At 36.9% G+C, this 14,434-nt stretch overlaps 3 protein-coding genes across 5 annotated transcripts; 2 read left to right on the top strand and 1 right to left on the bottom strand.

Moving 5' to 3' along the window:
* On the top strand, positions 1-1,824 carry LOC122282704 (small ubiquitin-related modifier 1). Its single transcript, XM_043094689.1, has 3 exons — positions 1-252; positions 1,331-1,480; positions 1,597-1,824. Exons 1-3 carry the CDS (start codon positions 172-174, stop codon positions 1,660-1,662), a joined length of 297 nt encoding a protein of 98 aa, XP_042950623.1. The 5' UTR covers positions 1-171; the 3' UTR covers positions 1,663-1,824.
* A 62-nt stretch (positions 1,825-1,886) lies between these two features.
* On the top strand, positions 1,887-5,988 carry LOC122282703 (endoglucanase 11-like). 3 transcript variants are annotated; one of them, XM_043094688.1, is made up of 5 exons: positions 1,887-2,020; positions 3,921-4,133; positions 4,419-4,637; positions 4,812-5,069; positions 5,147-5,988. In XM_043094688.1, exons 1-5 carry the CDS (start codon positions 2,018-2,020, stop codon positions 5,807-5,809), a joined length of 1,356 nt encoding a protein of 451 aa, XP_042950622.1. In that variant the 5' UTR covers positions 1,887-2,017; the 3' UTR covers positions 5,810-5,988. The 3 variants fall into 3 exon arrangements, with proteins under 3 accessions (XP_042950622.1, XP_042950620.1, XP_042950621.1); XM_043094686.1 differs by lacking the exon at positions 1,887-2,020 and adding an exon at positions 3,134-3,793; XM_043094687.1 differs by lacking the exon at positions 1,887-2,020 and adding an exon at positions 3,298-3,793 and having other exon boundaries at positions 4,437-4,637.
* A 7,306-nt stretch (positions 5,989-13,294) lies between these two features.
* LOC122280909 lies at positions 13,295-14,151 on the bottom strand. The gene is made up of 2 exons (XM_043092029.1): positions 13,968-14,151; positions 13,295-13,751 (listed from the first exon to the last, which is right to left on the bottom strand). The coding sequence occupies exons 1-2, from the start codon at positions 14,061-14,063 to the stop codon at positions 13,470-13,472; spliced, it is 378 nt and encodes a 125-aa protein (XP_042947963.1). The 5' UTR covers positions 14,064-14,151; the 3' UTR covers positions 13,295-13,469.
* Between the last annotated feature and the right edge of the window lie 283 nt (positions 14,152-14,434).

Here is a 14,434-nt window from a genome sequence, read left to right as displayed (position 1 = left end):
CATACACAACACACACACAGAGTTACATTCTCCCTTCGCTTTAGAAAACAGAAAAGAAGGGTCGGCGGCGAGCGAGAGAGAGAAAGCGAGAAGCCATTGGAGTTGCTGGTGGTCGACTCTCTCAAGTCAACTCAGTTATCAGAGCGAGAAATCGGAAACTGAAACCGAAAAATGTCGGGCGTAACAAACCAGGAGGAGGACAAGAAACCCACCGATCAGTCGGCCCACATCAACCTCAAAGTCAAGGGCCAGGTCTCTGTCTCCTTCATTCTATTCTTCGATTACATCTCTCTCTTTTATTTTTATTTTTTATTTTTTTATTTGGGGGGAGGGGGGGTGAGATCTGCATGTATGATGTATCGTTTTGTTTGCATTTGTTCTCAATCGAATTTATAATTTGCAAAGAGAAAAGGTTAAATCTTTTCGGGTTATAATTTGTTTCTAAAAATCTATTTTGGTAGATATTAAAAAAAGGGGCGAATTTGTTCTTAACTAAACATAGCTTATCAGAGCCCTGTTTTGGCTTTTGGTATGTCATATAGGTTACTTAAAATACTATCTTCATTTGATGTGTTTTCGTCTTCATGAAGGCTCACTTTTATTTCAGTTTGTCTGCCACACACACACACACACATATATATGTATATGTATATATTTGCATCTTAAACAACTGCTTGAGACACACAATACTCCCCCTTGAATATTAATGAAGAAAATGAGTTGATCAAAGGACGATCTTGCCTCCTGCTCCTATACTCTTGCAAGATATATATATATATATATATATATTATCGGTGTTAATCAGTTATTTAAAAGAATTCAGATACTTTATGCTTGTTATTGTAGATTCAAGGGATCCATTTTCCTCCTTTTTTATTTGAATATCATAAGATCTTTATCGTACTTTGAACTGAAGTAAAAAGTCGGTGTTAAATTCTGCAATAGTAATACTGGGATTCGTGTCACATAAGCTTGCACCTGCATTTTGACGACTCTTGAATGTACTTGGTTTAAGCACCAGAACACATTTTTATTCGATGTGCGAGGCAATGTCTATTTAACTTTTTCTATTTTTTCCTGGAAGTCATAATTATCTTTAAGTGTTAATTTTTAATGAATGCACAAGGCAATTGTTTTTGGAAAACTATAGATGGTTTAAAAATCATCAGTGTGCTTTAGAAAGAGTGGTACTCTATTATCTCCAGAATGCAAATCACTGTTTAATTCTCCATCTGTCCATATAATGATGCACCCATGGTATAGTGGTAAAGCATAGCGATCTGCATATAGGTCGAGTTCTACATGCTAATTTTGATCATGTTTTTATTAGGATGGAAATGAGGTATTTTTCAGGATCAAGAGGAGCACTCAACTGAAGAAGCTTATGAATGCTTATTGTGATCGCCAGTCGGTGGAGCTGAACTCAATTGCATTTTTATTTGATGGCCGCCGTCTCCGAGCAGAGCAGACTCCAGATGAGGTCTCTCTCTCTCTGATTGCGTGTGTGTGTGTGTGAGTTGCATTTTTATGTGCACAACTGTCTGCCTGCCATTGTTTGAGCCCCGAGTTTTAAACTTTTCATGTTTGTTTGTGCAGCTGGAAATGGAGGATGGAGACGAGATAGACGCCATGCTGCACCAAACAGGAGGTGCTGTTGCCTAGTTTGTCAGGTCGTTTCTCTAGCAGGAGAGAGATATAAATAGACTAGCATATCTAGAGTACAGTGTTTGGAACTGTAATCATCAATTATCTACTGAACAACAGGCCTTTTCTGAATTATGATGTGGGATATGCCTTGTTAATTTCATGGTGTTATTTTGGTTATTTCCTCGTGTATCATGTGCTTGTCTGACGAACATTGAATTGTAAACTATCGATGTGGTTCCACGCGCAGCGTTATAGACATTGTAATCCAATAGAGGGAGAACCATTCCGAACATATTTATTCAATCAAGGACGCCATTTCTTTCCTTTCAATAGATGAGGAAATCGGAGGTTGGAGTCTTGGAGATACGTTATGGTATGAAATTTCATTTTTCATATTTTGCCTGTACGTGTCCGAAATTTCTTTTTGCATATTTCCATGTACATGTCTGTCAACTCTCTATCGCCTTGTTCCAGTAATTGAGTACGTCCTTGATAATGGGGGCCAAGAGATTATTTACAAGCTGAGCTGAATATCCTGAACAAGTTGGGATCGGGATCGAGCGTTTGGGAAAGGCATTTTACTTCATTTTTTTCTTTATTGAACGTAGCCGTTTGATTACCTATCAAAGACGGTTGCTTCCAGGATTCCCATATACAGGTTGTAGTCCAACGAATGTGGTTTATAAGTGTGATGGTACGCATGGTCAATAGCCACACAACAACATAAAAGGAGGGGTGCTACCCGCACCTCCCTGGTGGCAACCGCCCCCGCCCCCCCCCTTTTCTCTCTCTCTCTCTTTCTCTCTCATGGTTGGTGGGGAGATTTGAGTCCCTAGGTCCCGGCCTCTAGAGTTGATTGTACACTACCCACGACGAGAGAGATATATACTGGGGGCAACGACCGGCGGGATGGAAGAGAGTCTAAGACGGTGAATTGGAAGGAGGAAGGTTTTAATTTAAAATATCAAAATAACGTTGTTTTATTAAAAAAAAAAAATTTAATTTTTTTTAATATATGTAGGGGGGCGGTCATTACGGCCCGGATACCGGACTCATCGCCCATCCCTACGTAAAAGAGCATCTCATATATTAATACACTAATTTTCATTTGAAAAGTTAGATTTGCAACTGCATAACTAAAAGGAAAAAGCACTTTTTTATAGTAGGCTATCTGCATGACTGTTTATTTTACATTAATTGCTAGTGTTTCTTGTACAATAATAGAAAAAAGCCCTTATTATAATAGGCAATACTGTTTAGTATACATTAGTTGGACATTATGCTGGGTAAAATAGTGCCACTATATTAGAATAGTAGGGTTTGCATTACTTTTTCTTATTGGCATTGAAGGTTGGAAAACAAAATTCCAACTAATTTCGAAAGTGCGAGAATAAACTTGAACAAAAAATATGAAGATAAAAATAAATTGAAAAGATAATATATAATTTTCAGTCCCATGCAAAAGGGTTTTCGCATATAATAATTAATTCAGACATTGAAGGGTACTGGATTTGTTTACATTTCCAAAACTAATGACCCTTAGGGATTCATGTCATATCATATGTAGATTCAAATTCAGCAGCATTTGACCTGCTAATTTTTGTTTTGAACAAAGTGCTTGATCAATTTGGCCGTTTCAAGTCATTAAAAAGGTGTAGTAATTAGACAGTATGTACTGGAACAACCTTCCATACATATATCAAGTTAGTTTGTTTGTTTTAAACCTTTTTAGATTCTCTTCATTACCCACAATTATGACAAAACTTCACATGAGATTTAGCTCATCTCTGCTGACTACCAAGTGTCATAGTAGTACCCACTCACGAGTTAAGTGCCAATGAACCTATATATAAACACAGATGGGGAGAGAGAGAGAGAGAGAGAGAGAGAGAGAGAGAGTAATGCACCGATGGAGGACAATAAGCAAGAAGGCATTTTTAAAAAACATTCCAAGTTTCTTCATCGTTGTTTTGTTCTGCTCTCAATCTTTTCCCTCTTTCCCTCCTACTCTCAGTCTTTCGACTATGGCGAAGCTCTTTCCAAGAGTCTCCTCTACTTCGAATCCCAACGCTCCGGCCGGTTACCGCACAACCAACGAGTCTCTTGGCGCCACCATTCCGGCCTTACTGATGGTCTTGAACAAGGGGTTAAGTCCCTTCCTCCCCCCACCCCGATTGCTAAACTTATATTGTTTTCATGACCTTCTTTATACAGTAATAGTATCTGTTCTCATGACCGTCCTCTTGGTTTGTTCTGTTTTTGTTCTTCTTCAGGTGGACTTGGTGGGAGGGTACTACGATGCCGGTGACAATGTTAAATTTGGTCTGCCAATGGCTTTTACTGTAACGATGCTGTCCTGGAGTGTCCTTGAATATGGGGAACAGATTGCCGGCGCCGGCGAGTATCTCCACGCGCTGGAGGCGATCAAGTGGGGGACGGACTATTTCATCAAAGCTCACACTCGCCCGAACGTTTTATGGGCTCAGGTAATTCAAACACTTGTTTTCAAACTTGGAGCATGTAAATCACGCGCTTGTGTAGAGAATGGGATATTATTCCAGAATTACCGAAAGCTTGATTCAATTGTAGAACAGTTAGTCAATGGTGTCCCTATAAATTTCCGCGCGGACATACTTTTAGTACCGCGATTAGCGCGCGTCCCACTCGCGGTAGCATGTGGGGTTGCTATTGTTTTTTTTCTTTTTTTGTTTCCCATTATTTTACAAGCCTATTAATGTCTTTTGGCCACGTATTCGCTAATGGGTCATTAGCATATGACTGTTTCTCAGGTGGGTAATGGCGATACCGACCACTACTGTTGGCAGCGGCCGGAGGACATGACAACTTCACGACAAGCTTACAAGGTCGATGCGAACAATCCCGGATCGGATATTGTGGGCGAGACGGCAGCAGCAATGGCAGCAGCTTCAATTGTGTTTAGGAAAACTAATCCACATTATTCCCACCTACTGATACAGCACGCCCAACAGGTAAATAAGCTTGATAATGAGTATTTCTATATAAGAATACTGTGCGGTAGCCGGTGGGTATACTAATTAGTTGGTATGAGCAAAGCTAGTAGAGGAGGCGTTTAACTAATTCTTCTTGTTTAAATTTTAAAAATTAGTCAGAGTTATAATAAAATGGCTGTGATTTACATGCAGTTGTTTGAGTTTGGTGACAAGTATAGAGGGAAGTATGATGAAAGTATTAAGGTGGCAAAAGGGTATTATTCGTCTGTGAGTGGGTACATGGATGAGTTGTTGTGGGCAGCTTTGTGGCTATACAAGGCCACGGACAAAGACGAATATTATTTGAATTATGTGTTGGAGAAGGCACATTCCTTTGGTGGGATCACTTGGGCCATGACTGAGTTTAGCTGGGATGTCAAGTATGTTGGTGTTCAAATCATTGCTTCAATGGTAAATCTCTCTCTCTCTCTCTCATAGTCAAGTTTCGATGCAAACTTGAAAATGCAAAACTTCCCTTTATTTTTCAGTTGCTGATAGAAAAAAAGCACGAGAAACACAAGCACGTACTGGAACAGTACCGCTCAATGGCCGAGCACTTTCTATGCGCCTGCCTAAACAAGAACAACGTGACTAACGTGCAACGCACCCCGGGAGGCCTACTGTACACCCGCCAATGGAACAACATGCAATACGTGTCAACTGCTGCATTTCTTCTCACACTCTACTCCGATTATCTCCGAGCCTCAAATCAGGAGCTCAACTGCCATAATGGAGTGTTGGGCTCACAGGAATTATTCTCCTTCGCCAAATCACAGGTTGATTACATCCTGGGTTCTAATCCAAAGACCTTGAGCTACTTAGTTGGGTACGGCTCCAATTACCCACAAAGAGTGCACCACAGGGGAGCATCCATTGAATCGTACAAAAGGGATAAAGGTTTCATCGGATGCACTCAGGGATACGATAATTGGTACGGACGACATGATCCGAACCCTAACATCCTCCTGGGGGCCCTAGTTGGTGGGCCAGATAACAAGGACCAGTTTAAGGATGAGAGGTCAAACTACATTCAAACCGAGGCATGTACCTATAATGTTGCTCCTATAATTGGAGTTTTTGCCAAACTACATGGACTAAAGGGTACTGATCTCTATGGTGATCCAAATCTACTTGCTTCTAGTTCTAGCTAGCTAAAATGGATTTATAAATTTCTAGGGGTCAGGAAATTTTGGTATCAATTAATTAGTTGGTTTTGGTGGGTTAATTAATTGAGATGTAGCAGCCCCCTGTAATTGTATAACCATTTTATGTATACAGAAAGAAATACAAACAAATATGAATAAAATCAAGTGGACTCGCTTTCATTTTACATGGATCTATAAAAGTTTTGACCTTTTTATAATCTTTTATCGTGGGGGGTTAATATTGATCTGGTCCAAATCAGATCAGAGTTTAATGACCATCATCTCTGAAGGAGAACTATTCAAGAAAGAAATGTAGTCTAATACAAGCCTAACTACTCTGTTTATTAGGAGGGATGAACCATTAGCCTATGAATAAGAACAATGTGACGATTTGATAATTCCGATATATCAAGAATTAACTTCCTAATAGCTAAGTATTGAATAAAGTTAATTTGTTTATGATACTTATCCAATGAGTTTCTATGCCTACATATAAAGACGACAAGTAACTTTCAAATCGTCTAATCAAACATTATTGAATTACTATCTATTTCTCGTTATTGATTTAAGTATCAGAGTTGTCGCAAGTACATAATGTCACCTACGTAACAATTTGTAGGTTAACGATCATAATTGATAATAGGACACATCCTTTACCTATTAAATTTTAAAATTAAAAGTCTTAAATATTGAAAAACAAAAACAAAAACATGTCTTGATCTAAAATGGACAGCGCGACGATATTTGGAGAAGAGGTAGAGATGGAAAAAAGACAGGTTGAGTCATATCACGAGTCAAATTGATCAATACCTACCAACACAAAAAGTGTGTGCATTTTGCGACAATTGTAATACGAAGAATCAATCTCAAATGATGGGCAACAGCAGTGATATTCATTATTCACGGATATTTTGGGTCATACTTTACTCCATGAGTCGCTGTAATCACTGCTCTGTGATTGTACTAAAAGCCAAATCTGGGGAACACAAAATCCACTAACTCGTATCCAGTCAATGAATGGCTGCAAATTAGCCATCGCCATTCAAGACGACAATCAAGCAGGATTACATGCTCTTTATTCATATAGATACATCAAGTTTTCCAGAAATTTTAAATTTATGTTAAACGTTTCCATTTTACATATTTTTCCCACGGTGGCAAGCAGATCTTTAGTTGTACTGTGCTAACACACACACACACACATATATAGGAGTACATTTACTGTTTGTTATAGCATATACTTAATTAATGTGTTTTGTCTTTGGTTGGTATGTCATATGTGCATAGTTCTTGAATACAATGAATAGCCCAAAAGGGTGGTTGGATAGCTCAGACCTTTGGTGGACGACATACATCGACGCTAAAATATTCAGGCCAAACTTTGAACTCTCAAGAATTTAATCCTTTGAAGAGTACAGAACATAGTATATTGCTACAAAGGTGAAGAAAACGTGATGCGCAGCAATCACGGTTAAATGAAGTGCTGCGAGGATAATATGAAATGATGACGGGTGCCTCCAAATATATTCATGAAAGAGCAATGCTACGAGCAGTCTCTATTTAAAGATTATAATATAAGTATAAGTAATTTTATATTTAAAATTTTTTAAAATTATTAAAATATATTTTTTCTCATTTAATAAAAAGTCTATATATGCAGTCCTCACTTGAAGACTACAAATAAAATTTTTTTTAAAATATTTTTTGAAATTCTTATCTAAATTTAAAATTCTTAAATAAAATGGAAAGATATATATAAAATAAAGACTTTAATTGCGCAGCTCTATAAAGCCTACAGCTTCAATCGGGTGAGTAATATTAGAGCTGCGAGTCGGACAGAGGCTGAGCTATACTAAACGACATGTTGCTTTTGTTCAGTGGCATTGGGCCTTGGTGAGGTCGAGGTTTCCGTCTTGAAGCCTGATATTATTGTAGCTCGAAGGTGATTAGCTTTATTGGCCCATGGCCTCTACTTATTTTTACACAGAAAATCATGTACTAATTGAAACGGCAGGCCCAACGATTAAGCTTTGTTAGAATTTGCTTTAGTTCCCTGGGGCTAAAATCAACACGATTATTATCATGTTCAAAAATCAACATCAATTATTTCATATCTGTTATAAAACTATCGAAAAGGAGAGAGAGATAGAGAGATAGAACTCAGAGAAGTTATGAAACTTATGAATTTCTTAAAGAATTCAACGATATATATAGGCGTACAAAGGGAACTATGCCAGTTACTATGCAGTACTATGCTAGCACTATGCACTGTGCGATATCGGCCATTTACTATGCCAGTTACTATGCAGTACTATGCTGGTACTATGCGCACTGTGCGATGTCGGCCATTTATTATGCTAGTTACTATGCAGTACTATGCTGGCACTATGCACACTGTGCGATGTCGGCCATTTACTATGCCAGTTACTATGCAGTACTATGCTGGCACTATGCACTGTGCATTTGACTTCTAACTCAAGGTGGTCATACAATTTTACAATGTTATTTTACAACACTCCCCCTTTGGATGACCACATATAATGAATATGCCTCGTTAAAACCTTGCCAAGGAAAAACCCTGTGGGAAAAAAATCAATGGCGAAGGAAAAAGAGTACAATATTCATGTGTACCGTAAAATGCTTTAAGATTGCCTCATTAAAACCTTGCGAAGGAAAACCCAGTGGGATAAAACCTTAGCGAAGGAAAAAGAGTACAATCAGCATAAGTCTTCAAGACGTTACTCCCCTTGAAAAGTGCATGATAAAAGGTCTTCAAGTCTCTGCATTCCAATGTTCTGTACAATCTTCTTAAATGTTGCAGTTGGTAATGCTTTTGTGAATAAATCTGCCAGATTATCACTTGACCGTACCTTCTTGATATCAATTTCAACTTTCTTCTCATGAATTGCAATGATCTTCTTGTGTGTATCTGAAAGATAACTCGCATCTGTACATCCAACTAACTGTGGACTTGATCCATGTTGATAAAATAATCACAACTGGATCTTACTGCTCATCACTACTCTTCTGGAGTTGTACTCTTCTGGAGTTCTTGTAAATAACACAGTTAGTGGAGAATTTATCAACATTAAACCGCTAACCTCATTTTTTAATAAAAACGGTGGCCAGCCTTTTAAGATCAGACAAGCACCGCGGATTTTCAACTCCTCTGTAGGTGTCAAGCGTGCTGTCAGGCATCGCAGCTATCAGACGTGCTGTCAAGCGCCGCAGAGCTATGAAGCTATATTTCGTCTCTTTTCTCTTGCTTCACGAGATATGTTGTATCATAATTTTCTCTATAAAAGAGATATTCAGCTCATTTTCATTCACATCTCATCTTCTTCACTTTTCTGTAATCATACTGCATTTTTACTCTGCAATCTCTTTCTGCATTTTTACTCTGCAATGGCTCAGCGATCTTCTCATAGCCAATATATGAGGTACTCTACACCTCGTTCATCAGCTGTTCCTGCCTCTACCACAGGTGCTATCATGCAATATAATGATCTGACTCGTAGAGCAGATAATGAAGCTATCTATGAGCTTGTGAGTCTCGGTACCCGATACTCATCATCCATTGTCGCATTTTCTCAGCGACTGCAATCCAAAACTTGTGGAGTTGACGATCTCCATGAGAATATTGCTATACTTCAGCGACTTCTTCTGGAGTCCAACATGAAGATAGAATCAATAAAGCAAGAGAATAGGAATTTAAAATCCTTGCTTAAGTCTTCTTTTCGATTGCCCACCGCTTTAGATAGGGATGCCATGCAGATTCTTGAAGAACAAGAGCATTTGAAGAATGAGGCAAAGTGCCTTAAATTTCTGTAATTCTTGTTTCAAGATAATAAAATAATATTTCACAAATATTCATATTTGTGTTTCTATCTTTTGGTAAATGTTCTGTGTGCTTTATTTCTTCTTTAATAATGCACATTTCATATCAAACCCATAATATGAATCTGAAATACTAATTGTATTAAAAGATGGTATTTCATGACTAATAACATCATCCATCTTCCCCTTGAAGCCGCAAGGGTTTCAGATTTATATTTCAAATATGTGCAGTTTTTATGAGCTCTTCTGGAGCCTCAATGACATTTAAATCATATATATAAACTGCAATAATAGCTTGTTTTCATTTGCGTTTGGATTGCTTTAGATTATATAAGGATCTTTGAAACTTGATAGAATACATATTTCCAGATGTATTCATATTAGAAGCTTCAGACATTTCCTATCCTTCAGGGATTTTCATATATATATATCATGATCCAATGATCCATATAAATATGCAGTTAATCATGCATATCCAAACTCTCGATAACTTTCAAGCTAATAAAAATCTTAATATGATTTAACCACTTTAAAATCATATCAATATTGTTTCATTTGTGTTTGGACTTCAAGTCCATATTTATCACATTTTACTTAGTGATATCAATTCTGCAGGAATTGAAAAACTGACTCGTGATTTATATATCACATTTTTATTTCCTTTCCATAAATACCCACTGACATTCAACAAGCATCACCTCTTTAGGTGTTTGGACTATAAGTCCCGATGCATCATATTTTACTAGTGAATCAATTCTGCAGGAATTGTTTCTTTCAAATATTGGCCAATATTTTACGTCGGTCTTCTTCGACGGTTCTTGATTCACTTTCTCCATTATTTCTGGTAATGTCAATTGCCATCTCATATGGAAATACGTTGTCGACAACGATTTTATTTCTATCCATAATTTCTCCATTATTCGAGATCTCGTTATTTTCAGGTACCTGTCCCTCTTCAAGGGAAGACATTTTCATGAAAAACCTCTTCAGGAGGCACTTTTCAAGAGTTTATATAGGAGAATTTTATACAAAGAATTTGGATGGACTTTATTGCTTGTTTTGTGGGTATGGTCTCTTCAGGAGCACCAAATTATTTGTGCCTTTCTCTTTTGAGATACTCTATCTTTTGTATCGATAAGTCTCACATGCCTTTATACATGTTTTTAGACTGCTGAATTTCTTAATTGTCCTACAGGGACTTCAATCCTCGCTGGGATTTTAGCAGTTAGAATATGAGACATTTTTATCTTATTGCATCCAAAATTTAATTATCATCTGAACTTCTGGTTCACATATGATAATCAAGATAACGTTGAATAATTTCATCTTATTTGCTTCAAGCAAATTTTTCTTTTCACTTCTGGTGGTAAGACTTTATAGTAAAAGAATCTTCTGGTTCTTTTATGGACGTCCATATGAAAATCATTCGACTTATCATAATTGATTTTGGATGATCAAGATAACCATGAAAAGATACAAATATTTTGAATCATATCATCTTTTGATGCATCATAATATTTGATTCAATAATTTGTATAATATCATCTCAAAGAGAAAGCTTACAGCTTTTCCAATACGAGCTTCTGGCCCAAAAAGATATTCATTATCACGTCCAATCTCTTAGTTTCTTTGAATGAAACGCATCATTCTTTTTACTTCAGGGAATAGAATGATATAAATTCATTATCATTCACTTCACTCATTATTTTGCTCAGTCACTAAAATACCTGACACAAATTTAGAATATATTGTGAACGTTTGTATTTCATATTACTACTTCAGGAGCATACTCGATATTGCTACTTCAGGAGCACATTCGAGACGTTCATTCAAATATATATTCTTTCCACAATTTCAATTATGCAACTTCAGGTGCATAAATCATAATGAGTTTTTGGTACAAGTATCACTCATATGAGATACTCAATAAAATTATTGATTTAGGGCGATCCTTCAGGGATGCTCCATTTCCATTCTCAGATAAATCATATCATCAATAATTTATAACAAGTATAAAAGAATAAATAAAACTTTCATTACTACAAAACATTGCAGAATATAAAAATATTTTATAATAAGATAAAGGAAATACATTAATTAAAAAGGAACACTTTCATGATCAACTCTACCACTAGAATTCTCAAAGAAATCAGAAATATCAAGACTTGTAATATCTTCTTCATTTATAGAATTTAAAGCATATGATGGTTCAGCAAAATTTGTTTCAAATTTCTTTGTTTTTTCTTTTATAGAAGATTGGTATAAGTCAACCAAGTGTTTGGCTGTACGACAGGTACGAGCCCAATGTCCATTCATACCACATCTATGGCATCCATCTTCATCTTTCTTTAAAAATTTGTTTTGAGGACCTTTGCCATTCTCTGAGTTGAACTACTTCTGGTGGTACGGTGTATATCTATTATTATCCCTTTTAGTGTGGTCACTTCTAGGACCTCCACTTCTATAGTTTTTCTTACCACGTCCACGTCCTCTTTTTCTTTGAAAAGATGCACCATTCGCTTCTGGGAATGATGTAAATCTAATACCATTCACTTCAGGAAATGATATAGAACCAGTAGGACGTGACTGGTGATTTCTTAATAAAAGCTCATTATTTTGCTCAGCTAATAGAAGACAAGATATAAGTTCAGAATATTTCTTGAACTTTCGCTCTCGATACTGCTGCTGCAGGAGCACATTCGAGGCATGAAAAGTAGTATATGTCTTCTCTAACAAGTCATCATCAGTGACTTTTTCACCACATAATTTCAATAGCGAGCTAATTTTAAAGAGTGCAGAGTTATACTCACTAACACTTTTGAAGTCTTGCAACCTCAGGTGCATCCAATCATGATGAGCTTTTGGGAGGATTACAGTTTTCTGGTGTTCATATCTCTCCCTTAAATCATTCCACAAAATAAGTGGATCTTTCACCGTTAAATACTCAGTTTTTAATTCTTCATGAAGATGGTGCCGAAAGAAAATCATTGCCTTAGCACGGTCCTGCAGGGACCCTTGATTTCCTTCTTTAATTGTTTCTCCCAGGTTCATCGCATCCAGATGGATCTCAGTATCAAGGATCCAAGATAAATAATTTTTTCCAGAAATGTCAAGAGCAACGAATTCTAATTTTGTAAGATTTGACATTTTTTACATATATAAATCAAGAATATAAAAATATATTGAAAAACTTACTTGAAGTAGAGGACTATTAGCTTCAAGATTGTCAGAACTTTCGTGCTGATAACGTGTTATAAAACTATCGAAAAGGAGAGAGAGATAGAGAGATAGAACTCAGAGAAGTTATGAAACTTATGAATTTCTTAAAGAATTCAACGATATATATAGGCGTACAAAGGGAACTATGCCAGTTACTATGCAGTACTATGCTAGCACTATGCACTGTGCGATGTCGGCCATTTACTATGCCAGTTACTATGCAGTACTATGCTGGTACTATGCGCACTGTGCGATGTCGGACATTTACTATGCTAGTTACTATGCAGTACTATGCTGGCACTATGCACACTGTGCGATGTCGGCCATTTACTATGCCAGTTACTATGTAGTACTATGCTGGCACTATGCACTGTGCATTTGACTTCTAGCTCAAGGTGGTCATACAATTTTACAATATTATTTTATAACAATATCTACGTTAACTATATATATTATTTTCCTTTTCAAATCCATGCATAATTACTTTGGCACCCCAAGTCTTCAGACATGAATAAATTAAAAGAAAAACATAAAAAAATTCTCAAAACTCTGTATCGGGATCTTGTTTTTATTTAGACGTTGTAGCCCATGAAGTAGCTAGGCTTTATTTCTAAAATGCTTTAACTCCCTCAGGCGGCTCTTCATTCCCTCTCCTTCGGTAATCAGCCCCATCATCGTGTTCCTCCGACCTACGCTTCACAGATTCAAGTTTCGTGTCTCCCAAAGTAGCCTCTTCCATAGCATCAAATGCCGTCTGACTAGCCACACCTTGCTCGGTCTCCCGCAGCTTCTCCTCAGCAATCTTTTTAAACTCTAGAGCAGTCGAAGGCGCTCTCTCTTGATCTGCTGATTCACGGATATGGCTTTCCTTGCAGCTTGCTTGGCTATAACTCTGAAAACGTACGTTCGATCATACATAACACAGTACTTCAGTCTAGGATGAGATCCGATCGAGATTGTATAGGCTTATAGCACATGATATTAACAAATAATTAACCATGCACCATATGTACATTAGGCACCTTTACACTATCAATATTCAAAAACTCCGAGCAAAGAGTAATTAATTAGCCAGGAAATTAAAGGAAAAGATAGAGCACATACGTACCTTAACGGACTTGTAGACATATGCTGTCAAGGGCTTGGCTAGGAATACCGATGATCGTAGGGAGGTATTGATCATGGGAAAGAGATGGCCACCCATATCTTATACCCTATAGGAACACAAACACAGATAATTTCAGAGTTTTCCTGAAATCGCAGAAGTGGATGAGTAAAGTGAAATATTGGATAAGATGTATGTATAATATAAGTGCAGAGATCATGTGGGCATGTGTCATACGTGTGACGTGGCTTCATTCGCCGGTGCTTCACTAGCAACGTGGTGGTGAATAGATTTGCCATTTCGACAAAGGCATGCAATTAATTTATGGGTGAGATTCGGCTTGTCCGGATAGAAAAATCGAATGAAAAATAAAAAATATAGATAATTTTTATTATTTATATAAATAATTTTATAAATTAATTATATATTATTAACTAATACTAATATTTATAATTATATACTAATATTAA

This window comes from Carya illinoinensis, chromosome 11, assembly GCF_018687715.1.
Source record: "Carya illinoinensis cultivar Pawnee chromosome 11, C.illinoinensisPawnee_v1, whole genome shotgun sequence".
In the NCBI taxonomy this organism is placed as follows: domain Eukaryota; kingdom Viridiplantae; phylum Streptophyta; class Magnoliopsida; order Fagales; family Juglandaceae; genus Carya; species Carya illinoinensis.
This window is presented reverse-complemented; position numbering and strand designations above follow the sequence as displayed.